The sequence below is a fragment of the Linderina pennispora genome (assembly GCF_002104995.1).
Source record: "Linderina pennispora strain ATCC 12442 chromosome Unknown DL89scaffold_4, whole genome shotgun sequence".
NCBI lineage: Eukaryota > Fungi > Kickxellomycota > Kickxellomycetes > Kickxellales > Kickxellaceae > Linderina > Linderina pennispora.
This window is the reverse complement of record NW_024468252.1, coordinates 1,249,896-1,271,851: the sequence shown is the minus strand read 5'-3', so window position 1 is coordinate 1,271,851 and position 21,956 is coordinate 1,249,896. Positions and strand designations below refer to the sequence as shown.

General features: G+C 54.0%; 10 protein-coding genes across 10 annotated transcripts; 3 read left to right on the top strand and 7 right to left on the bottom strand.

Moving 5' to 3' along the window:
• Positions 1 to 41: 41 nt before the first annotated feature.
• On the top strand, positions 42 to 1,202 carry DL89DRAFT_221940 (uncharacterized protein; the record flags this gene model as incomplete). Its single annotated transcript, XM_040884552.1, has 2 exons — positions 42 to 930; positions 1,081 to 1,202. Coding segments are annotated over 2 exons (1,011 nt in total), but the record flags the coding sequence as incomplete, so codon positions are not given.
• Positions 1,203 to 2,114: 912 nt separating this feature from the next.
• Positions 2,115 to 3,774, bottom strand: DL89DRAFT_266623 (mitochondrial carrier). Its single transcript, XM_040887145.1, has one exon. It carries the CDS (start codon positions 3,550 to 3,552, stop codon positions 2,266 to 2,268), a length of 1,287 nt encoding a protein of 428 aa, XP_040745147.1. The 5' UTR covers positions 3,553 to 3,774; the 3' UTR covers positions 2,115 to 2,265.
• Positions 3,775 to 4,458: 684 nt separating this feature from the next.
• DL89DRAFT_129852 (uncharacterized protein) lies at positions 4,459 to 7,946 on the top strand. Its single transcript, XM_040883308.1, has 3 exons — positions 4,459 to 5,090; positions 5,499 to 6,992; positions 7,570 to 7,946. The coding sequence occupies exons 1-3, from the start codon at positions 4,560 to 4,562 to the stop codon at positions 7,597 to 7,599; spliced, it is 2,055 nt and encodes a 684-aa protein (XP_040745146.1). The 5' UTR covers positions 4,459 to 4,559; the 3' UTR covers positions 7,600 to 7,946.
• Positions 7,947 to 8,856: 910 nt separating this feature from the next.
• DL89DRAFT_256612 (uncharacterized protein) lies at positions 8,857 to 9,453 on the bottom strand (the record flags this gene model as incomplete). The annotated part of the gene is made up of 1 exon (XM_040885462.1): positions 8,857 to 9,453. The coding sequence occupies one exon, from the start codon at positions 9,451 to 9,453 to the stop codon at positions 8,857 to 8,859; it is 597 nt and encodes a 198-aa protein (XP_040745145.1).
• A 200-nt stretch (positions 9,454 to 9,653) lies between these two features.
• Positions 9,654 to 11,438, bottom strand: DL89DRAFT_221666 (S-adenosylmethionine decarboxylase; the record flags this gene model as incomplete). Its single annotated transcript, XM_040884529.1, has 4 exons — positions 9,654 to 9,734; positions 9,846 to 10,322; positions 10,440 to 10,863; positions 11,113 to 11,438. The coding sequence occupies 4 exons, from the start codon at positions 11,436 to 11,438 to the stop codon at positions 9,654 to 9,656; spliced, it is 1,308 nt and encodes a 435-aa protein (XP_040745144.1).
• A 663-nt stretch (positions 11,439 to 12,101) lies between these two features.
• DL89DRAFT_266622 (uncharacterized protein) lies at positions 12,102 to 12,941 on the bottom strand. The gene has a single exon (XM_040887144.1). The coding sequence runs from the start codon at positions 12,897 to 12,899 to the stop codon at positions 12,291 to 12,293; it is 609 nt and encodes a 202-aa protein (XP_040745143.1). The 5' UTR covers positions 12,900 to 12,941; the 3' UTR covers positions 12,102 to 12,290.
• A 2,530-nt stretch (positions 12,942 to 15,471) lies between these two features.
• On the bottom strand, positions 15,472 to 16,016 carry DL89DRAFT_266619 (uncharacterized protein). The gene has a single exon (XM_040887143.1). It carries the CDS (start codon positions 15,755 to 15,757, stop codon positions 15,545 to 15,547), a length of 213 nt encoding a protein of 70 aa, XP_040745142.1. The 5' UTR covers positions 15,758 to 16,016; the 3' UTR covers positions 15,472 to 15,544.
• A 42-nt stretch (positions 16,017 to 16,058) lies between these two features.
• DL89DRAFT_266618 (uncharacterized protein) lies at positions 16,059 to 16,643 on the top strand. The gene has a single exon (XM_040887142.1). The coding sequence runs from the start codon at positions 16,084 to 16,086 to the stop codon at positions 16,393 to 16,395; it is 312 nt and encodes a 103-aa protein (XP_040745141.1). The 5' UTR covers positions 16,059 to 16,083; the 3' UTR covers positions 16,396 to 16,643.
• Positions 16,517 to 17,761, bottom strand: DL89DRAFT_256608 (uncharacterized protein; the record flags this gene model as incomplete). The annotated part of the gene is made up of 1 exon (XM_040885461.1): positions 16,517 to 17,761. One exon carries the CDS (start codon positions 17,759 to 17,761, stop codon positions 16,517 to 16,519), a length of 1,245 nt encoding a protein of 414 aa, XP_040745140.1.
• Positions 17,762 to 18,115: 354 nt separating this feature from the next.
• DL89DRAFT_266617 (OPT superfamily oligopeptide transporter) lies at positions 18,116 to 20,855 on the bottom strand. Its single transcript, XM_040887141.1, has one exon. The coding sequence runs from the start codon at positions 20,746 to 20,748 to the stop codon at positions 18,514 to 18,516; it is 2,235 nt and encodes a 744-aa protein (XP_040745139.1). The 5' UTR covers positions 20,749 to 20,855; the 3' UTR covers positions 18,116 to 18,513.
• Positions 20,856 to 21,956: the final 1,101 nt, after the last annotated feature.

Genomic DNA, 21,956 nt, shown 5'->3' with positions numbered 1-21,956 from the left:
TGCGGCTGGCATACCGCACTGCGATTCGCGAAAAGAAACAGATGCTGCGAGTGTTCATCGATCTAGCGAGGCTTTTGGATAGGGCTAACGCTATTCTAGCTGAGGCTGCACAGAGCAAAAACGAAGGAGACCTGTCGGAGCATGTTAAGTGTCTCGAGCGCGCAGCAGTGGATTTCAGTCAGATAAAATACTTTATTGGCAAGGGCGGGGATTCGCCGTTTGTCCAGCAGGCAGAAACACGGATGCGTGGTATCGAGAAGGCGCTGAAACTAGCGCTATATACTTTCTTTGTGCGCTGCGTCGACCAGCATCTCGCATATTTCAGCGAGGACGCCGATACTCAGGACGAGACGGAAAACCTGCTATGGCTGTCGCAGTGTCTGCGCGCATACAGCACTATTGATGAGCAGGCGGAGGCCGAAAGCATTTTGAGGAATCGGCTGGTGAAGCCGTTTGTGCATGGCGCGGTGGCCGGTCAGCCTGGCAAGGGCATGGGCATGGATTCGCAGGCTCTGGCAGATATGTTGGAGCGCATCATTGGATTTGTCGCGCGTGTCGGGATTCCGTTAGTCGACGGCGTTTGTGCACATCTGCCGACCAGCCAGTATAACCTCAAGACGCAGGTATTTTGGCACGAGATATCTGACGCGATAATGACATCGCTGCCATTGCTGTTTGTACCGGGGATGCCAGATCGATTCCATCACAACTACCAGATTGTGTGTCGGTTTGTGCGCGACTTTAGCGATCTATTCAAGCACGCCGATTCAATATCCGCTGCTGTCGACTTTGCCAAGGACGAGCATTTTGTGGAGTTCCACCGCAAGTGGCAATTATCAGCGTACTTTGCGATTCGAAAGACCCAAATCATCGATGCCATCGAGGGCAAGGAACCAGCAACGCCGACAAGGAAATCGCTGGATCGGGTTCGTGCTACAAGCCCTAGTGGGCCAAGTCGGTCAGGAACCCCGGCATCTACTATGAGCAACAGATCGGCTAGCTCGGAAAACGGCTCCATCCGGAGCACTTCATCGGAGGACCATCTGGTGGACCGTGCCACTGTAGACGCCATACGCGCAGAATTGGGGCTGTGCACTGACACTGCCGCCTTGGCTGTGTGGGCGATCCGCCGGTGTTGGTCGGCAGATGTGTACTTGGCGCCGCTGGCGTTTCGGTTCTGGCAGCTGAGTATCCAGGTCGTGCTGTGGTTCGGAAAGAAGACTGAGTCTATAGTGAGCTCGTTGGTCCAGGAAAGGCCAACTGAAAATGGCAGCCCGGCTGGTGATGCCCGGGTTAGCAGTGCGCTGTTTGCAGTGCATGACGTGATAGTGCTCCGTGGGTACATGGTGGGGTATATATCCTCAGTTGCAGAGCTGCTGCCGGTGCAGTCCCCATTGCTGGGCATGCAATCGCCCACCAGCGCCAGCCATTTGGGGATGTTCGGCATTCCCATCAACGGAACAAATCGAGGCGATGCCCCAGAGGCTTCATCCAAGGACATTACCGCCAGCTTGACGTCTGCGATCACAGCAGCGTTTGGCACCCTCGAAAGCACGACCCAATGTGCACTTGACTTTGTTTCTGCACAGGTTGTTGCGCAGAGCTGTACGAACATTGCCGCACACCTGCGCCGCACAACATCGCACTACCGGCATACAAACCGTGAGCCGCCTACTGACGCTTCGGGGTACATCTCAAAGCTATTCGCTCCACTGGAGGCAGTAGAGCACCAAATCGCCGGTCTGCAAGCACAAAGCCAGTGCCAGCAATTCGCTGACCAGGCTGCTGCGGCGCTGCGAGAGGCTGCGTGCAAAGGTGTTTCGAAGGAGGTCGCGAGTGCCAGCGCAGATGCCTTGGCGACAATTAGCAAGACGGAGGCTAGCTTGCAGAGGCTGCGCAAAACCAGGGACTACTCGAAGCTTGATCAGTCTGCAAGCGACACGCTGGTGCCAAAGGGCGTCGATTTACGTGGAGAGATGCCTAGCACCGACAACGAGAAGATCCGGCGACAGATCTGGCTGGATCTCAGCGAGCTCGATCGTATCATTCGCAGGCTACAGACGCTGCCGCACTTTGAATTTACAGCGCTGCTGAAGCAGATTGCGCCCTTTGGCGTCTGAGATTGTTCCCAATACATTAGTCGTGCGACATACACATGGGCATACATGCGCGATATCGATGTGCGGATAATCGAATCAGCAGTGCGGATAAACGATAGTTTTCACATGAAAGTTCACCCTGGAAAAACGAACCATCTTTCTACATTTACAACATGCGAATCAGCAGCTCGTATGTCAGCAGGGTCATCATGCTGGCGGGCACGGTCCGAATCAGATTCGTCGACAATCCCCGATAGAACGCGGACACTCCCTCCTCCTTGTAAATCAGCCGGACAGCATGGGCAATGCCTCTATATTTTGGCGGATGTGTCGACTGGTTCTGCAGCCTCGTGCGAATAACCTCGTGCGGGTATGTCACACTGGACGCAAACATCTTAGAGATGGCTGACGCCAGCAGGATACGTGATGACGCGAGCTGGTGAGTTGGATCGTCGTTGAGAACCGCCTTGAGCTGCTCGTAAAGAGGAAACTGCACAGCTACATGTGTTACGCCCAGCAGACTCGTCCCGAGGCCCTTGTAAAACCCTATCCACCCTTCGTGCGCTTGGATCACCTTCACTGCATGCCACATGCTCGTGTACTGGTAGTCCGTGAACGCGCTCTGGGTCATGAACCGCGATTTCAGCACCCACACCGGGTTTGTCAGCAGAGATGTCGTTGCGCCCGCTCCCATTGCCGACACGACGTGCACAGCTGCGTGGCCTGGCTGACAGCCGAGTACCTGTGAAGTCTTGGCCTTTAGCCCTTCGTATGCTGCAAAATATATGCCCCATGTCGGCAAGTACCCCATCAGCATCGGCGCCAGGCCGCGGTACAGCCCACGCATGCCCTCCTCAGCCGCTATCCGCTCCAGTGTGCTGAATGTGCCGCGGTATGGCTTATGCCCGAGTCGCCTGTACTTCTCCTGCAGCACGCCTTGGTATTGTAGCCGTGTCTTTACCACATCCAGTGGGCACGTCACTATGGATGATACTGCGCCAGCGCCGGCGCCAGCTATCGAGTTTTTGAGCGATTGGGACCAGAAGGGGGCCGCCGCCTGGGTCGAGCCCTGACGAATATCCTGCAGCGCGCCTTCGTCTTTGGCTGGCAACTTGTTTAGCAGCTGCCGCTCTCTGCCGCCACCCATACCAATCGCTGCTGTGCTCTGACCCAAATTCTCGCCTACGACATCGCCAGGCCTCCGTTCAGGCACCAGCGTAATATCACCGCTCATAAACGCATGCGAGTGCTGGTACTGTGCCCGTGGCTCTGCTCCCTGTAGCCGTTGGTCGCCGGTATCGCGGTGAGGAGGAATGCCCCCAGAGGGCCAGTAGTGGTCCCGTTCGCTGTGCATCTGCTGGTAGAGCACGCTGTTGGTCTCTGCTGTGCTCCCCACAAATGGGGCTCTAGTGTCTGGGGGTGGTTGTGTGGAGGCGGCTGCTATCTTGCTCATGCGGCGGTGTCCGAATTCCAGAAAAGCCTGTGCGCAAACTGGGCCCTTTTTCCGCAGGGAGCTTGAGTACTGCTAATAAACAGGTGCAAAAAGATAAGGCTGAGCTGAAGGCTGCGTGGATAATTGTACAAGGGTTGGGAGTATAAATGATGTGGAAAAGAGAACGACAAAATTCAACAGAACGGCAGCGGCGAAAAAAATACAAAAACTATCTGACAGGAGGAGAGCAAGCGAGAGTGGAAAGTGCGATCTCAGCAGCACGCCGCTCCATCGGCGGGCTATCTCGCAAATTGCTTGCTCCACCGCTTCCCATCCAAAAGAACTAGCCCAGGCCGCGGCGGCTCCTCTTGCCCCGTGACCATATAGCGGCATTAATTGCACACGAACTCGCACAAACGTGAGCGCTGTCCCCCGAGTGCCATGCTGGGCTCGTACCAGCAAACAATGCAGGAGGTTCGGCCGACGTAATGAGCAATGCTCGCTGAAGCGGGGCTGATTCTGAGGCCCAGTTACTATCGGAGCCGCAGTTCACTGCAGACCTGCCCCGTGCGCGACAACCTGCCTCTGTGACCACCTGCACCTTTGGCTAGTCCTGCGTCAGGAGATGATGGAGCCGGCCCAGTCCTGCGATAGCGATCTCCAGTGCAGCTTTTATCGGACTGGTGGCCTTATCGCTCGCTCCACTCACCTGAGCTGACTGCGAGAAAACGGCCCCAATAGCTCGCAGGGAGAGGGACTGTTGCTCTGAAGTCTTTGCCCCAGTGGCGCACTGTACATCGGCGGCCCCCACGCCTGTGCTGCCAGGACTTTTCAGAAGGAAGACCGCCCCGCGGTTCCCTTAAAAAGAAGCCCAGGTTCCAAGCGCAGATGGGGACACCCAGCTCCTTCTTGTTTTATCTCCTCTACAGCCGATACTCCTAACCTCCCTATTCTACTTTATTCTATTCTCCCGCACATCTATAACCTTCTCCTATCCCGCTACTACTTCACGATATTCATCTCTATTAATGACCGATCCATCGAAACCTGCGAACATCTCGCCACGACGGCGGTTCACAGAGCCTGTATCGCCTGAGCATTCGCACCGCCGGCTCAGCACGGGCCTGCGCCGGGTCACATCGACCACCGGCAAGTCAATCAAGCGGCTGTTCCGCAGCGGTAGTCTCCGGCGCAAGCACCCATCAGAAGATCCACAGGATGCAGACATTGCCAGCCCACACACGGCCTCTACCGGCGATCGCGTGCACATCCAGCAGTATCACAGTGAGCGGCGACCGTCGTCGTCACATTCCAACCGCAGTGTGCGTAGCATATTCACTGCAGCCCGCAAGCTGTTCCACCGACATGGCACTGATGACTTTGCAGAGCCGGTATTTTACGATCCGATTACTGGCGAAGAGAGCCCGATGATGGACGCACGTGTGGACATTCTGGAGCAGGCGTGTGCGTCGGTGCCTAAAACATGCCACATGACAGAGCTCCGGCAACTGCCAGAGGACAGCATGGCAGAGATTCCACAAGACCGGGAGCGCCACAAGGTAAGCGACTCAGTATGGTTGCGTTTTGTTTTGTTATTGCTGGCTCTGCTAGGTGTTGGCCCCTGCAACCACCTGCCGCTTCATTTTGACATCCATGGCAGTCGTAATATGCACTTGCTCTGTTACCACACCTTCTGGTCCAAACAGGGCTTATGTGCTGCACACCTTTGTGTCGCCCATGCAATGCAGCGGGTCAGGACCACTCCCAGATGTTTGCTTCATCGATAGCCTCTATCTGGCAGCGCCATTGCAGGTTGGGTAAAATGAACTCATACATTTGGGGCCATGCATTCCCGTTTGTTCTTGCAACCCTCAGCTACAATGTAAATGGTCGCCACTTGGATGCCTGCTGTATTTAGCGGAGGCCAAATATTGATTCCTCATTTGCCGTTTGACGCGTTCTTGTAGCCGCCTTTGGACGAGTTGTTTGCAGACAATGGTCAGCCACCACTCGTGCCGTGGAAGCCAGCTCGTCAAGCGTCACCTACCCGCACCCTGCCCAGCGCCCCGCAGACACCGTCTAAACTGGATTCACAGGTAAGGTCGCCTTTGAATTTCTCCAGCAGGAGCCTTGGCCTTGATTCGCTCGATTTCGCCTACAGCGAGAACACAACCAGCTTCATCCCGCCGTCACCAGCGCAATCTGGCACATGGTATGCGTCCCCTGAGTCGGGGTTGTCTCAGACAACTTCCCAGTTGCAGCCACTTATCGAACTTGCTGAAGAAGAATCTACAAAGCCCATGCTGAAGAGGAGCAGCAAAAGCGCCAACAAGATCCAGGTCGAAATGCAGCAGGCCACCCGTACATCGCTGTTGCAGGACAAGCACACCTCAGTGGCCCTGAGTGACAGCTCCTTCAGCCAGCAGTACAGCTCCAGCCTTGATCCTCGGGCAACATCACACGACCAAATGCCCGACGAACCGATTGAGCTCCTGGATCTAAACGAACTCTACCAAATCGACAAGTGTTCTGATGTGGTGATGGATGGCGGTTTCGTTGACGAGCCAAAATGCTCAGTATGGACTCAAGACCCCAATTTTGCGGTCTCGCCAGCAGCTACTGTTACAGCAGTGCACGATGAACCCGATTCTCCAGCGCGTCTTGACATATTGGCAACCATTCGTACCCTTGGCAATCCCACTGCTGTGTGCAGCTCTGCCTTCGCAGGCCTATGTGTAAATTCTGCAGTAGCTACGGTACCAATCGTTGACTCTCCCTTCTCTATTCGAAACATCGACGAGCTGCTGAAGGAGCTCGAAATCGCCGATCATTCGGATGCGCTCCAGTGCCGGTCCACAGGAAATACTGCTGTTCACCATCCTACTTTTGTGGATCCAGATGTGTTCTCATTGCTCGAAATCGATGACCTCATTGAGCAGCTAGGTGATGCTGAATTGGTAGAGCACCTTGGTGCTACTTTAAGAGAGCCGGAGGCACAGTTCCTAGAGGTGGACCCAGTGGAGCTGGTCAATGGACTGGGAATTGCCGTTGCTCCCAATCTTACGGAAGAGACGTCGTTGTTGGTCGACACTGAGCAGCTCATCCAGCGCTTAGGGTGTGAGAGTATTTTGGTCAATCAAGCCATTCCGGATCTAGTTCCAGTACTGGATCCGGTCGAGTTGGTTTCGTCACTCGGTCGCGTGATTGAACCGGCGTTCCCTACCATCCTCCACGTTGACGAACTCATTCTGGCTCTTGGCAGTGCGAACGCCGTCACGGATTTGGCCGTTCCTGATCTAGTTCCAGTACTGGATCCGGTCGAGTTGGTTTCGTCACTCGGTCGCATGATTGAGCCGGTATTCCCTACCATCCTTCATGCTGACGAACTCATCACGGCTCTTGGCAGTGCGAATGCCATCACAGATTTGGCTGTTCCTGATCTAGTTCCAGTACTGGATCCGGTCGAGTTGGTTTCGTCACTCGGTCGCGTGATTGAACCGATGTTCCCTACCATCCTCCACGTTGATGAACTCATTCTGGCTCTTGGCAGTGCGAATGCCATCACGGATTTGGCCGTTCCTGATCTAGTTCCAGCATTGGATCCAGTCGAGTTGGTTTCGTCACTCGGTCGCGTGATTGAACCGATGTTCCCTACCATCCTTCACGCTGAGGAACTCATTCTGGCTCTTGGCAGTGCGAATGCCATCACGGATTTGGCTGTTCCTGATCTAGTTCCAGTACTGGATCCGGTCGAGTTGGTTTCGTCACTCGGTCGCGTGATTGAACCGATGTTCCCTACCATCCTTCACGCTGAGGAACTCATTCTGGCTCTTGGCAGTGCGAACGCCGTCACGGATTTGGCCGTTCCTGATCTAGTTCCAGCATTGGATCCAGTCGAGTTGGTTTCGTCACTCGGTCGCGTGATTGAACCGATGTTCCCTACCATCCTTCACGCTGAGGAACTCATTCTGGCTCTTGGCAGTGCGAATGCCATCACGGATTTGGCTGTTCCTGATCTAGTTCCAGCATTGGATCCAGTCGAGTTGGTTTCGTCACTCGGTCGCGTAATTGAACCGATGTTCCCTACCATCCTTCACGCTGACGAACTCATCACGGCTCTTGGCAGTGCGAATGCCATCACGGATTTGGTCGTTCCTGATCTAGTTCCAGCACTGGATCCGGTCGAGTTGGTTTCGTCACTCGGTCGCGTGATTGAACCGATGTTCCCTACCATCCTTCACGCTGAGGAACTCATTCTGGCTCTTGGCAGTGCGAATGCCATCACGGATTTGGCTGTTCCTGATCTAGTTCCAGCATTGGATCCAGTCGAGTTGGTTTCGTCACTCGGTCGCGTGATTGAACCGATGTTCCCTACCATCCTTCACGTTGACGAACTCATTCTGGCTCTTGGCAGTGCGAACGCCGTCACGGATTTGGTTATTCCTCTCGCCAGACCTATGCTGGATTCAGCCAAGCTCATTGTATCGCTTGGTCGCGTCATCGAACCGGCGTTCTCTGCTGCCCTGCATGTCGATGAGGTTATCAATGGGCTGTGCACTACAGAGTACCTTACGAACCCCTTCCTCCCTCATGACCCTGAGTGCGTTTTCGCTAGCCCCAAGCAGTCTGTTCACGAACTAGGTGCTACTGTCACCCCCAATGTGTCGTCAGCACCAGTGGCTAGACTTGACATTCCTTCATTGATATCCATGCTGGGAGGCCCAATATCGCCACGCGTTGCTTTAGAGCCTGCCACCAACGATGAGGAAGAGACACTCGATATCCCTAATATCATCTCGAGCTTGGGCGGAGTGCTGTCGCCAGAATTTGTTGTCCGTGATGCGCACCGCATGCGCAAAGCCAGCACGCAGACTCTTGTCGACACCTATGAATCTGTTGACTCGTCGCTCCCTGCCAATTTTGGATGCATCAGGTTTGCAAAGAGCATGTCCGAAGACCACCCGGAATATAAGACTCTTGCAAGTAGACCGCGCGCTTCACTGTCGGGCATGGATGTCGATGAAATCATCCATGAATCGCGGTCGCGCGCTGGGACGTTGACCTCGAGTGACCAGGAAAGCGCGCATCGCTTTACCAAGCTTATTTCGGCTCTGAATATCCAGCCCATTGTCTACACTCGCCCGCTCCTGGGTCTATCCAGAGATATCCTGTTCACACATCTGTGCTGAAACATATCCTTTTTATCTTGTCACCCGTGTTATTTTATGTCTCACATTTCAATATCTTTTCCCGTACACCCCTTTTCCACATCACGCTTCCACATATCAAACTAGCATTTGTTTACATTATATTCCACTGGTATCGCTACAGTTTCTTAAATGACCGAGTATACGCAGGAATATCCTCAATTGCTGGATGCATTCCCCAGTACCGCTTGACTTTTGCCCACCGCTGTCGATGAACATAGTTGAATCGGTGCGAGTCTTGCAGGCACATATCAAAAGACATTGGCGACTTGTCTTTCAGTTTGGCGTCTCTGGCCCACACATCCGGGCGCACCGCGTATACAAGTTCTATCCACTGATCTGAATCTAGAATCTGTTTGACTCTGCCGTGCTTTATCGCCTCTACAGTCTCCTTGTAGTCGCCAATGTGGTGGCTCTTGACAAACATGCTGGGCACAGTCCACTGCCCCGTAAGCTCCTGGAGCCGGCGTTGGATGATGTTTCCAGCCGTCATATCGCCAAGATAGACTAGCCGGAACTCGATCTGGGATTTGGCGAGTTCAGAGATCATCTTCTCGCTGGTGTCGCAGTTGCGTCGCGCAAATAAGACGACGGGATGGCTGTTGATTAGTGCCACAGTGCGCTCGAGTGCAGTGGGTGTGTACCGTGCCCACAGCGGCTTCGGGTCCTTTGGCGGGACAATGTTTCGTAGCGCGAACGAAGGACTGCGAATCATACTACCAGACGATGCAGACGATGCAGACAAATAGACACTAGACGTGGAGAAGACAGTGTCATACAGCGTCGGAAATTGTCTGCAATCCGCACACGCTTCGAATGTGATATGGGGAACTGGTGACAAAATCGTGACGTAAACATGGAAATCCAAGATAAAATAAAAAAGGTCATTAGTTAAAACTCCAACTGTGGTCCGCCTTAGTCGCTTCTGACATAGTATCCGTAGCGGAGCCAGTAGTGGTCGAATTCGTAGAGCACGCGGTCGACAGCCTTGTATCCCTCAACCGGGGCAAACGTCGGCGGAGCAGCATCAAGGTCAAGGTGCAGAGCACTCTTGGCCAGCTCCTTCTCGGCACCAACCTGGTCAGCAGCAGCACCAGCAGCAGCCACGCCACGAGCAGGCGAGGTATTGGTAGTGTGGTTGGGCAGAGAGTCGTTGCGGGCCTTGAAAACAGTAACCGTGACAAAGCGCGGGCCGAACACGCGCGTTACCTGCTCGACCAGATTCTTGACCCCGGCTGGGTTCAGCAGGTCGATCGCCCGGTCGTTGGACACATTCGTTTCAAAGCTGGCGTACGAGCAGTGCGCCTCAGGGGTAACGTGAATTGTGTAATACCCATCGCCCTGCAGGCCGTTGAGCGAGAAACCGCACGGCGAGAACAGGAACGAGTCGGTCGACGACTCGGGATAGATATCGGCAATGCCTGATGCGCGCTCAACAGCCTTGCCACCGCGGGATCCCTCCTCAGCGCCAATACCATCAATGTACATGAGACGCATGCGGTCGGGATCGAGCCCAGTCATCAAGATCTCGACAGTTGTGTCGGCACCAATGGCAGCTGCGCTACCGAGGCCATGGACAGGGTCCTCAAGACTAGCCGCCGAGTCAAGCTCGTGGCCCTCGGAAAGACCGTGGACAGTTGAGCGAGAAGAACTGCGGCTCAGCGGGTGGATGCGCGGAGATCCAGCCATCGAGTTGTGAACAGTGTCTTCGTCGTGCGCAGCCCGGGCTGTGTAGCCGTGGTCTAGGTCAGAGGCGATGGTCTGGCCAAGCAGCGCACCATCGAGCATAGCGGCGTTCTCTGCGGCAGTCTGCATGGCAGATGTGTCGTAGGGGCCACTCAGGTACAGGTGCCAGTGATCGCGGTTGGTCTTGCCGATCAGGTACGCGGATCCCTCAGGGAAGAATTCGTCCAGGTACCTGACCTCCCGCTCCCATGAGCTGTGCAGCTCCTCTTGCTGGTCGGGGAACATAAAGTTCTTGCGCGAATAAAAGACCTGGTAGGCGCCAACAACGCCAAGGTAGGCGCGCGCGATTTCCAGGATGCGCGGGATGGCATACAGCAAGGTCGTCGTGCCGCAGGTCTTGAGCACGAGCTTGTGGGGGTAGACGAAGAACGAGGACTCACTACACCATATGCCGAGTAAGTATGAAATGCATAAATTGAGCATAAACCATCCCCATCCCCATCCCCAAATCAGCCATCCACACCCGCATCGGCAACCTTGTATGCCTGGGAAACACAGCCACCCAGCGTTTCATACTCATGCTTGCTGGTGTCAATCATGGCAGACTGCACGCAAAAATAGCAAAACTCAAACAGGAACCCAGCAAGGCTCCCAAGCAAGTAACAGTAGTTGCATACAGAACACGTACCTGAGGAGATATGAGTCAAGGTGCTCGTTGCAGAGCGTGTTCAGGACCTGGCAGTGGACAAGGTCGAGCATGTCGCGCCAGACCGCCCGCGGCACGCACCGCAAGCCATCGCGAACCTCGGACCACTGGTCAAAGTCCTCGTCGCTGAGCTTGCCGGCCTGGTTGACAAGCTTCGCCGCCTGCGCATTAGGGGCGAACCACATTTCCAGGAGCTTCTCCGGGCCCTCGAAAGCGCCCGTGTATCCCTCGCTGTGCGTGCCGTTGTTGCTGCACGTCGGGGTGGTAGACTGTTTAGTCTCGGCAATAGTATTATCGGTGACGCTCATGCCGTGCTGGGCATCACCGACGGTCGACGAAGAGAAAAGGGCTGCTGTCATTTAAGTAGTTGGCGGTGAGGGGGGGTGCTGCTGGTTTTAGAAGCTGGTGCTCGCCAAAAATCCGGTGGTAAGCTGCTGAATAGGGGATTGGAAAAGTGAGAGTTGCTGCGTGGAGCAGATACCGAGGTCAGGAATTAGATGCTATCTCCCTGAGCTCTAGGCCGCCGCTATAAAATGGTCGCTATAATACTGAGTGTCTGAAGAGGTAGAGTATCCGCGTCGGAGTCGGACACAGGGCACGGAATGCCGGCGAAATTGCTGCTGGTATGTTGGAGGTGGTTGAAGACAAAATAGTGGCGAGAAACACGCTGGTCACCAAAGCATAAACCCTGTCGCGTTGTGTGGCTGCTGTGGGAACGATAGAAGAAAGAGCTGGAAGTGCAGATAAAGCTCAGGAACAGAGAAGAGGAGAGAAAAGAGAAGATAATCGGAGGTGCCTCGTTAGTCTGCCCCAGCTAATAAATGCCAACGAAACTCAGGAGCCCACACTGATGCGATCCGCTTATCGCCCAAGCGCCAGCAGCATTTTTGGGGCAAGCGGCAGGACAAGAAAAAACAGCCGGCCCACTGGCAAATCGTTGGTGGGCAATCCTCCCGCTCCTCGCCTCTAGCCAGGCACTGAATTTTTTTAAACCCGCGCTAAAAAATTTTAATCCTGGAACTCGGGCAGCAACAAAAGCCAGTCCAGCGCAGGTCACATGCTACTGTAGGGATGCGTGGCCGCAGTGCTCTGGCAGACTGGGCACATGCCGTCTCCTCATCAGCCGGCGCCGCGCTTCTTGTTCTCCACAGTGCTAGGGGTCAGAGGTTTGAGATGGTCGCTGCGAGCATCGTACCAACGACCAGTAGCGCTGTTGCCATGCCATTTGCGGAAATAGCCGACTGTGCACCCGACCCTTGCTCAGACGACAGTTGCGAGGCAGAGTGATGTTTGGAGCTCAACGAGCCAACGCTGTGATCGCTCGGCTGATCTCCAGAAAGCCTGCCAAGCTCGCTCGACAGGCTGCCCGGAGTGCCTGCTTCAGTAGTTGCACCATTGTGGCCATAGGCGCTGCTGTGTTCTTGGGCGGCAGCGCTAGCATTTGCTAGGCTGAACTGCTCAGCGGCCACCCCAGTCTGTGGTGTGTATCCTACCTCAGCTTGTGTACCAGACTGATTTCCAGGATAGCTGGACGCAGGAGTAGGTGTAGCAGCTGCATCGATATTTGCCACTGGTGTGATGATGCCGCTTATTGTCGAAAAGAGGGCCGTTGATTCGGGTAGCTGTGCGGGAACTGGAACCAGGACCGGAGTTGGTGATCCTTGTGAGCCAACACCGACAGCGTATCCTTCAGGCAGGTAGATATTGGTATTTGAACCGGTAGCGCACAGGGCAAGAAATGAAGCAGCGAGCGTAGATGACCTCAACATTCCGGCACAGGTAATTAGAATATTATAGTTTGCTAAGGTAAAGGCAGAATCAAGATGAGATGATGCTGGATCCAAGATTTGTATATACCTTGTTTATATACCATTTGTCTTCCGAAAGTCTTCTGGGAGAGCGCACCATTGCTTGACCACCACGCTGGAACAAGATGTAGCCTCAAGCCCACTATTGGCAGCACTAACATTCATTGATCTGAAAAGCATTGAAGTGAAGGATGACATGTTTGACTTTTGGGCCATTGTTTTCGCCAAAGTGATCATATTGTAGAGAATCCGACTATGCTTCAAGGCTGATGGGCTCTCTTTTACTCCTGTGCGTATATTGTTCTGCAAACTCATTTAGATCTGTTGACAACAAGCGTCACATTCATATGCCATTCAGAAAATATATACTCTTGCTCAAGCACCTATTATTGCTTGTGTAGTTGAACAGAAAGCGTTGTTGATTCAGAGCCATACGCTTGTTTTTCTAAAGACTGCTGTGCTTAGAATCCAACGGCAGCTGTACCATGTCTTTTACTAAATATTATTGATCTAGTATACATCACTTGGTATGCAAGGTCTGTGATTATTGCAAAAAGCCATGTTGTGGATCCATGGTCTTCCTGCTTGAAAATTGCACAGTCTGTGAACGGCGAACCTACTTTTTCGACGGCTACAGATGGTTCCTTTCGTTCTCTATAAACAGTACTTCAGGTGAAATAAAAATATGCTAGTGATTCTTGTGTACTCAAAAGCATTGTAGCTAAAAACGTGGAGCCAAAATTCATACCCAATTTATGCCACAGCCATTCATTTTTTATGCAAGTCTTACTCGCCATCTAAATGTGCACAGAGCAATGGACAAATGCCGCTGGCACATACCATAGCCGGATATAGACAACGCAGGCCATGCTGGGATTCAAAAGTAAAGGGTGAAGTTGCTGCCAGTAGTTCAGGTATATCTCTCAGCTGTATATGATTTTATAGTCCAAAGGTGTCCAACTGTCCGCTAGAGCGCTTTTGAGTGGCTGAAACGATTCAGGCTCTTTTGGGTCCTTCAAAGCCGGTGTGTGACTTGTTCTGTGAACTCCTAAAACAGTATTATCTCATTAATCGATGGATTCAGATCCCAAGGTGTCAAATATACATCCTAAAAGCATTGATAGAATCGAGTTCAGAGCCCTACCTCAAAGCGCTATTTGTCTTGGCTTGCCGCGAAACTCCGGAGCAAGTTCAGTCCAGATCCAGTGCTGATCATGGGCAACCGGAGTGCGCCGATGGCTCGACACCATGCGCCGATTCGTGGCAAGGGATGGCACGACAAGTTCAAGCACCATGGCTTTGAAGTCTATCTGATCGACGAATTCCGGATATCATTAATATGTCTGTTCTGCTGCGAAAAGTCGCTGTAGACATTCCGGCATGTTCCTGAACGGTTCCGCCGTTCCAGGGCCATTGCTACCAATGCTTCTGGCGCTACTCCAGCAATAAGGAGGCCGCACAAGAGGTGTACTGCAGCTACAGGCGATTCGGCAGCCAGCAGCAACGAACCAGGGCGGAAACGCTTGCGCTGAGCAGGTCATCAAGACAGGAGACGTCCGAGATCATCATTTCACTAGCAATCATCCGACATTTTCAGATTATCGGTTTACTGTAATGCTTTTATCAGCATGTCAAGCCATGCTGGCTAGCAGCCAGACTCACATCGCAAGCAGAGAAATTTTATAAGTACGCACTCACATGGGACGCATAAATATTCTCCAAACACAATATTCGTAACAATATTAAGGGCTTGTAAGTGAATAGATATGGTGCATATACATATGATCCCGTTGAAGCCTATGGTACCACTCACCATGCGATTCTTTAATCACTCTGACTTCACCACATCTGCACCCATCTAACAGCCTCCTCTTTACGTCATAGCGCTAGTGCTATGACATAAGCTCCAGTTCACCATCAATGGAATCTGTGGTCATTGCACAGATTCCTGGCATAAAAGCCTGCACATTAACTCGGCGTCCGGCTTTTCAGTTTTTCCTCACTCATAACAATATTTCAATATTTCTCTCAGATCCGCTACTTCCTTTCGAACATCTGTTGCATTACATTCCCAGGTCAATCCAGACACCAGAAGTTAATGCAGCACTTGTCACATCGTTTAGGTTTGGTCAGGATGGGGGGGGAAGTTCTCGTTCTTCAACCAGACTTTGTGCATGCAGTACTGTCGTAAATAGTATTTTTCAGTATCGTCTCAGCCAGAATAAATATGTTGCTACCAGCAAGCACATTCTACCAGTAGTGGCTAGATATTTGTTCACTCTTTCAATCTAAGGAGGTACTGTCATACACACCTGAACAAGAGCCACATGTATATGTGGATCCTACAGCCAAAGCAAACTATGATCCAGCTTCCAACAAGTATCACTTTTAGCTGTAGTCACTCTATGTAAGAAGCTATTGAGGTTGAAGTTATATTTTTATGGCTAGTAGATGAAGGTTATGCTAGTGTCCCTACAAAAAAATACTGTTAGGATGCTGTGAGCTAGAAAAAGCTGATTTTTTGTGGCTGTTGTTTCAGGCGCTTGTACAATTGCTTGTGTTTTGAGCTGAGCGAAAATCATACCATCCCAGTGACATTCCGTCTATTAATCCATTTCAGCAGCCAGTATCTTGGCCAGTTTGGTTCGCGGAGAATGTGCTCGACCAGACACCAGCGTAGCTGAAAACACAAGCAATAGAGAATGTACTAGCTCACACACACAGACTGCGTGAAGGTCTTGTAGCCAATGCGCCACGACTTCGACCCGCCTTCTGGAATTTAGGTCTGGGCGATCATGTACCAAGTGACACCACACCATGCCTTGGGTCGGATGTTTGGGACAATAACCAGCAAAAGAACTAGCTGTGCATGTGTTCACCACTCAAGATGTCGCTTGTGCAATTGTGGATGCCTTCGGCAAGCAACAGCTGTTGCTCGCTTCCCTAGCGACTTTGGCGGTACTGACATACACGAGTATAAATGAGCATGGTTTGTCCGCAGATTTCAAGCAGAACACATCACTGCCAGTCCTGACACTAGCGAAACCATCCTCCCCAGGTACCACTGTTTCCCTCTGCCTCCTACCCTCCAAACCCCCTATTACCCTCCCGACCATCAGCGCCTCAAGTAACCCACTCATCAACCATGAAGCTCTTTGCGCCTGCTTTCCTCCTTGCTGCTGTCGCCATGGCAGTACCTGCCCCTCAGTCTGATAATGTGGATGCTATTGAGCGTCGGCAGATCGAAAATGTTGGGTTGGAATGGCTGACGCGCCAGGTCGAGAACGCCAGCGAGCAATGGCTCAAGCGCCAGATCGAGAATGGCAGCTGGGAATGGCTCAAGCACGGCAATGCCCCGGTTGCCTATGGCAGGCGTCAGGTCGAGAACGCCAGCGAGCAATGGCTCAAGCGCCAGATCGAGAACGCCGGCTGGGGATGGCTCAAGCGACAGCTGTAAGCAGCCAACTACCTTGAAAGCCACTGCCTGACACCCTGCCTCACTCTTCAGTAATACACCCTTCGGACACCAGTCTTTATGATGTTTTGTTATAAATACAGCCCACTCCACGCTCTAGTTTTCATAGTTCAGCACACAGGTCCTCGATCTCGGCATTGGGGGGCATCCGGCTGATTCTAACCGCAGCCGCCGTGTGGCACTGCAGCACAGACACGTCCTCTTTGCCGCACGACGGGCACACAGGCAGCGAATATGGCGGCAGGTCACGAGTCACTGCAACGGCGCTGTCAGCACCAGCAGACTGGGCGCCGTAATCAGACAGAGCGCCTGGTAAAATGACAGACTGGGATGTCTGGATCAGCCGGTCAGAGCCCGAGCTCTCGTACAGGGGAAGGTCAATGGTGCCGTTGGCGCCGGCATTTGGCAGCACCGAGACATAGGCGGGGATGGTCATCTCGACAATAGCGCCTTCGGGTGCCTTGACCAGCGCTGTCAGCACCACCTGATGCCGCACGGTGACGCTGTCGGACTGGAGCTCGAACTGCACATCCTCGTAGGCAGCCGGCATATTTAGCGCCACCCGGTGCTCTTCCCGGCTGTCGGCTGCGGAGCCCTGTCTGCCAAAGGCAATGCGCTTGCGTGCAATCACCTGCGTCTCTCTGTGGACCGGCACATGGCCAGCATCGCGGAACACCGTCTGCACCTCCTTGAGCACCAGATCGAGCGCCATTAGACGCAGCCCCTTGATGCCAGGCTCGACAATGCATGTGAACTGGGCCAGCGCGCTGTCTGCCACGATGTGAGAGTCGCGGGCCAGCGTCACCTTGACCTTGTCCTCCCATTCAGCGCTGGCGCTCAGAGCATCGGCGCTTGCGTCTGCCCACTCGCTGCCTTCGCCGGGATTCCGCACCACCACCACCGGTGTCTGTGCACTGCAGTTTGACCGCAGACCTGTCAGCGTTAGCTTGGCACGCACAGTGTATGAAATGCTGCCAAACAGGAGGTTGGCCGTCGGTGGCAGGTCGCCTGGCAGCACCAGCTCGAATCTCAGCTCGTGCATGCCGGCGCTAAATGTAGCTGTGGATTTGTCGGCACCCGGTACTACCAGCTGCTGCGAGATGTCTGCCAGACGCCTGTTTGCAGTCACTGGTGATTGCCGGCCCCGGGCACTGGCGCTGGCAGGGCGTGGTGTGAAGCTGATGGCCTGCTCGCCAGTGAATGAGACGTCCAGCGAGCGCACCTTGGTTGTGGTGCGGAACCTGGCAACAACCTTGCCAGTCAGGATGTGGCCGGCAGCCTGTGTGCGCTCGCCGAACAGGCTGACCGTGTCTGTGTCCAAGACAATAGAGATGGATGTCGGTTTCATGGCTTGTATGTGAGGAATTTCCCACAGAATGTGAATGTTGCGAATGCAATGAGAGCAAAGTAGCGGGAGGGAAAGGGATGGCGGCCAAGGAGAGCAGAGGAGGGAATGCGATATTTTCGCTCTCATCTCTCCAAGAGATCGACCCCTGCCTTTAAAGCGTGCCGGCGAGTGGCATTGCCTTTCTTGGGCAGGTGTGAGGGGTATGCATGCGGCTGGGATTTGGTTGAGGCGAATCGCTCCTTTCCTCAACCAAAAGTACGTTCCGGCGCTATCATCGCTGGCACGGCGGGGGCCATCCGGCCATCCTGGCTGGCACACACAGCATTGCTGGGACGACCTGCCTTCATGCCCACTCCCATGGCCACCTGATCCGGGAGCGGCATATGCAGGCGGACGCTTTGTCTGCCATGCAGCCGACCAGCTGGGATGCTTCCGCCTAGAACATATGCGGATCGCACTGCCCTTGAGCCCCTGAACCCTTGTCCATTTCACACGGCGGCTGTGCTCTGTTGGAGAGATGGCCAGCACACAGCCCTCCGCACGCCAATGCCAACGCCAACGCCATACCCCACAGACTGACCCAACCTGTGAGCAACTGGCCGATATATATTGCACATGCTGCTCATAGTTTGCCATTGCCGCGAGCCACGCCGCCTGCACGGGGTTAGGCTTGGGCTAGCGGGCAATGCAACCTCAGATTCTGACTAGACACTCTGTGAGCATATTCTTCGAATGAATGGACTGAAATAATACTAAGCGATGGGCTCCGGAAGAGGCTTGAATCCAGTGTTCGCCAGCGGGCAGTGCGTGCCAGACTCGGGGTTGCCCCACCAGGTCGGAATTACCACGTTCTGGAGCGCAAAGAAGATAATGATGCCCGAGATCGCAAGACCGCAGTCAAGGCCGGCCGACAGCGAGAACGCATAGCGCTGCCACCACTGGTTGCGGTACTTGTGGATGAAGTAGTTGAAGATAGTGCAGGCAATGAACCAGTTGACGTAGATGTGCGACGGCGCCGGCGGCATGTAGCCCGAGGCCGAGAACAGCAGCGGGATGTGGACGTGCTTCCACAGGCTGTTCGGGTAGCGCTTCTGCAGGTACCAGAACGGCACAGGCAGGAACACGCCGACAATGAACAGGTAGAGGCCGACGTGGTAGGGGCTGTCGCTGCCGAACATGCGGCCCGGGCCAACCAGACCCCAGATGACCGACGCCGAGTAGAAGGTGTTGGCCTGGATACACGTCCACGGGCGGCCCTCGGGTTTGCACATGTTCTCGACTGTGTTCATGAGCCAGTACGCGACACCCAGCTGCACAAAGGCGCAGATGATGGTGCCCACCAGCTGGGCAATGAACAGCGTGCGGGGCGGGATCTTCATGTAGTGGCCGAGCTTCTGGTCCGAGACGAGCAGCAGCGCCTGGGCCATGGTGATGTAGCCGTACACCTTGAAGGTGACGTTGGCGATGGGGTCGCCAACCCGGCCGTAGCCGATGATGAACTCGGTGATGATGTTGAGGCCTGGCTGCTGGTTGCTGAGCGCCTGGATGATGCCAATCGGGATGGTGAAGATGAAGGGCAGCACGACACTGAGAATGACCCAGTACCAGTTCATGAGGTTCCACACCTCGCACACAATGATCGACATGGCGAAGGTGATGGCAAAGGTGACCAGGTACCACCACTGCGGGACCTCGGGGTAGCGGCGCATAAGCTTGGCGTGGATGTCGTCGTCCATCGAGCGCGACTGGCGCACGCGCTGCACAATGTCCTTGCCGTGGTGCAGAGCAATGTATGACAGCACAGTCATCAGGCCAGCGAAGCCAATGCCGTAGGTCAGACCAAAGTGGAACGACATGCGCAGGTGGCCGTACTCCTCGTACTTGACGGGGTCCAAGTTCTGGTCAGGTGTCATGACCTCGCTGATGTTATACCGGCCGCCGTCCGGCAGGTACAGCGACGCGGTGTAGATCGGGTAGATGCCGTGGCCCCAGGTGTTGGTGTAGTAGCCGATCGGGGTGATGATCCACATGATGATGACGAAGCCGGCAAACACGTTGGCAGCCATGACCCACGGGATGGCGATGGGCGAGCCCGTGAAACCCGACGAGATGTAGCTCCAGTCCAGCGTGAGGTTGAGGATGCCCAGACCGTGGGGCGCGTCACCAATCTGCTGCGCAATGACGTTGTTGGGGGCAGCAAAGCACAGAATCGCAATCATCGACAGCGTCGGGAAGATGGTGCCGGGGACCCAGTACCACGCAAAGCTGGCAGCGAAGCAGACCCAGAACATGCGCGTGCGCGACCAGCCGTTCCAGACCGAGTGCTCGTGGAAGGTACGGAACAGGGTCACCGACACCAGCGTGGCCGGCCAGATCATAGCGGAGGGGTAGACCAGGAACTCGCGCGACAGGCCGGCAAACGAGTAGCCCATGACCTGCGACGACAGCAGGAACAGCACACTGGGACCGAAGCCCATATCGGAGTTGTACCACATCTTCTTGATGGTCACGACATCGATGGCGTAGGCAACACCCACCGACGTGCCGGCAAAGATGGAGATGAGCACATGCTCCTTGATGTTGAACTTGCCCGGGTTCATGGTCCACTCGAAGCCGAATGTGCGGAACTTGCGCGTCGGCAGCACCTTGGACATGGCAAAGCCCAGCGGGAACGACAGCAGCTGCACGACATAGCCACCCAGAGTGATGGGGTTTTCGCGGAAGAAGAAGAATTGGTTGACAAAGGCAAGGGCGGCTGCAAAGATGATACCGAGAATCCATGAGCGGAAAGTCAGGCAGGGCAGGTCGGGGTCGTCCTTGTTGGAGACAGCAACGCGGACCATCTCAAAAGGGGAATCCTCCTCCTCCTCCTCCTCATTGTACTGGCCGTTCTTCTCGACACCAGCCTTGAATTCCTCGTGCTGGAGCTCATCGTGAACTCCTGAGCCGGGGTAGTGCACACCCTGGCTTTCGACTTGGGTCGCCATGGTCAGGTCGTGTACACAATAGTTGAATTATTCTAGAGTAGGGAATATAGCAAGGGTAAAATGAGCAAAATAGCAGAATGATTATTGAAGAGAGTATTCGTGCTACGATATGCGACTGGATGAACTGGGTGAGCAGGAGGCGGCTGTCCTCTATATATGCCGCTCTACTCTCAGGCTTTTCTGGCAAACGTGTCGACGGTGGTGTGTTCTTCCCCGTTTGGCCGATGGTGAGAGCGATTGCTCGAGGTGCGAATCAATAATGGGTGGCAGAAACTGCAGATGTAGGGCACTATCGGCGTGTTTGCAGCAGATGGCCCTGGGTAAACAAAAACGGCAACCTGCTGCACGGGCATATTCTGGCGAGAAGTGGGGAGGGCATCCTGGGGAAGAAATGGGTATCATATGCCAGCTGGGAATTATAAATGGCATTGCTGTATTTGTCTATGAAAATCCAAACCAGAGTACATGTGTAAATGTTCCACAGGAACCGTCTAACCGGAAAGTTCGCCGGTCGAAGACACACTTCCTCTGTGGGAATTATGCCTTTGCAGCAAACAGCCATTTGCCAACTGGCAGCCTGGCGTGTAGTCGCGAATAGCAGCAGCATCTGCTGCTCTACAATCGCAATATTCCACCCCCAACTCACCGACATCTATGGTGATCAGAGGGCACCTCTCCACTTTTTTCCTGCGCCGAAGCTCTCCGTAGAGCAGCCAAGTCGGCGATCTACTGTTCCAACATGACCTTCTTTCCTTCTATGCTGGGTATTTTCGTTCTTATTGGAGTACTCCACTCAGATGGTGCGGGTCACATTTCGTTTGCTCAGGTTCAACCGAATATTCGGTGCATCCCCAAACGGCTCTTTCCAGCTCATTCAAAGCAACAATCCCCGTTCTCTTTCGTATGTTCGTGGTGGGATTATCATAAAATTGATTGAAACCCGTGGACGTCCAAGCTGCGCGAACCGGCCAAAACCCACCAGCGCGCTTGTAGATGCAACGCAATGTTGTCAGCATGGTCCCCGAGTGTTCTTGTCAACAGTGTTTTTGAACCTGACTGGGATCTTTTCGTTCGAACTTTCGCCGTGTGCTATTTGGGATCCCACGGTCAATTATTGTAAGATGTTAGCCAAACTGGGGCCCTGAGACCCAGCCGGTCAAAGGATGTTATTTCTTGCTTTGGACACAGGATGGCGATAGGCACGGTCT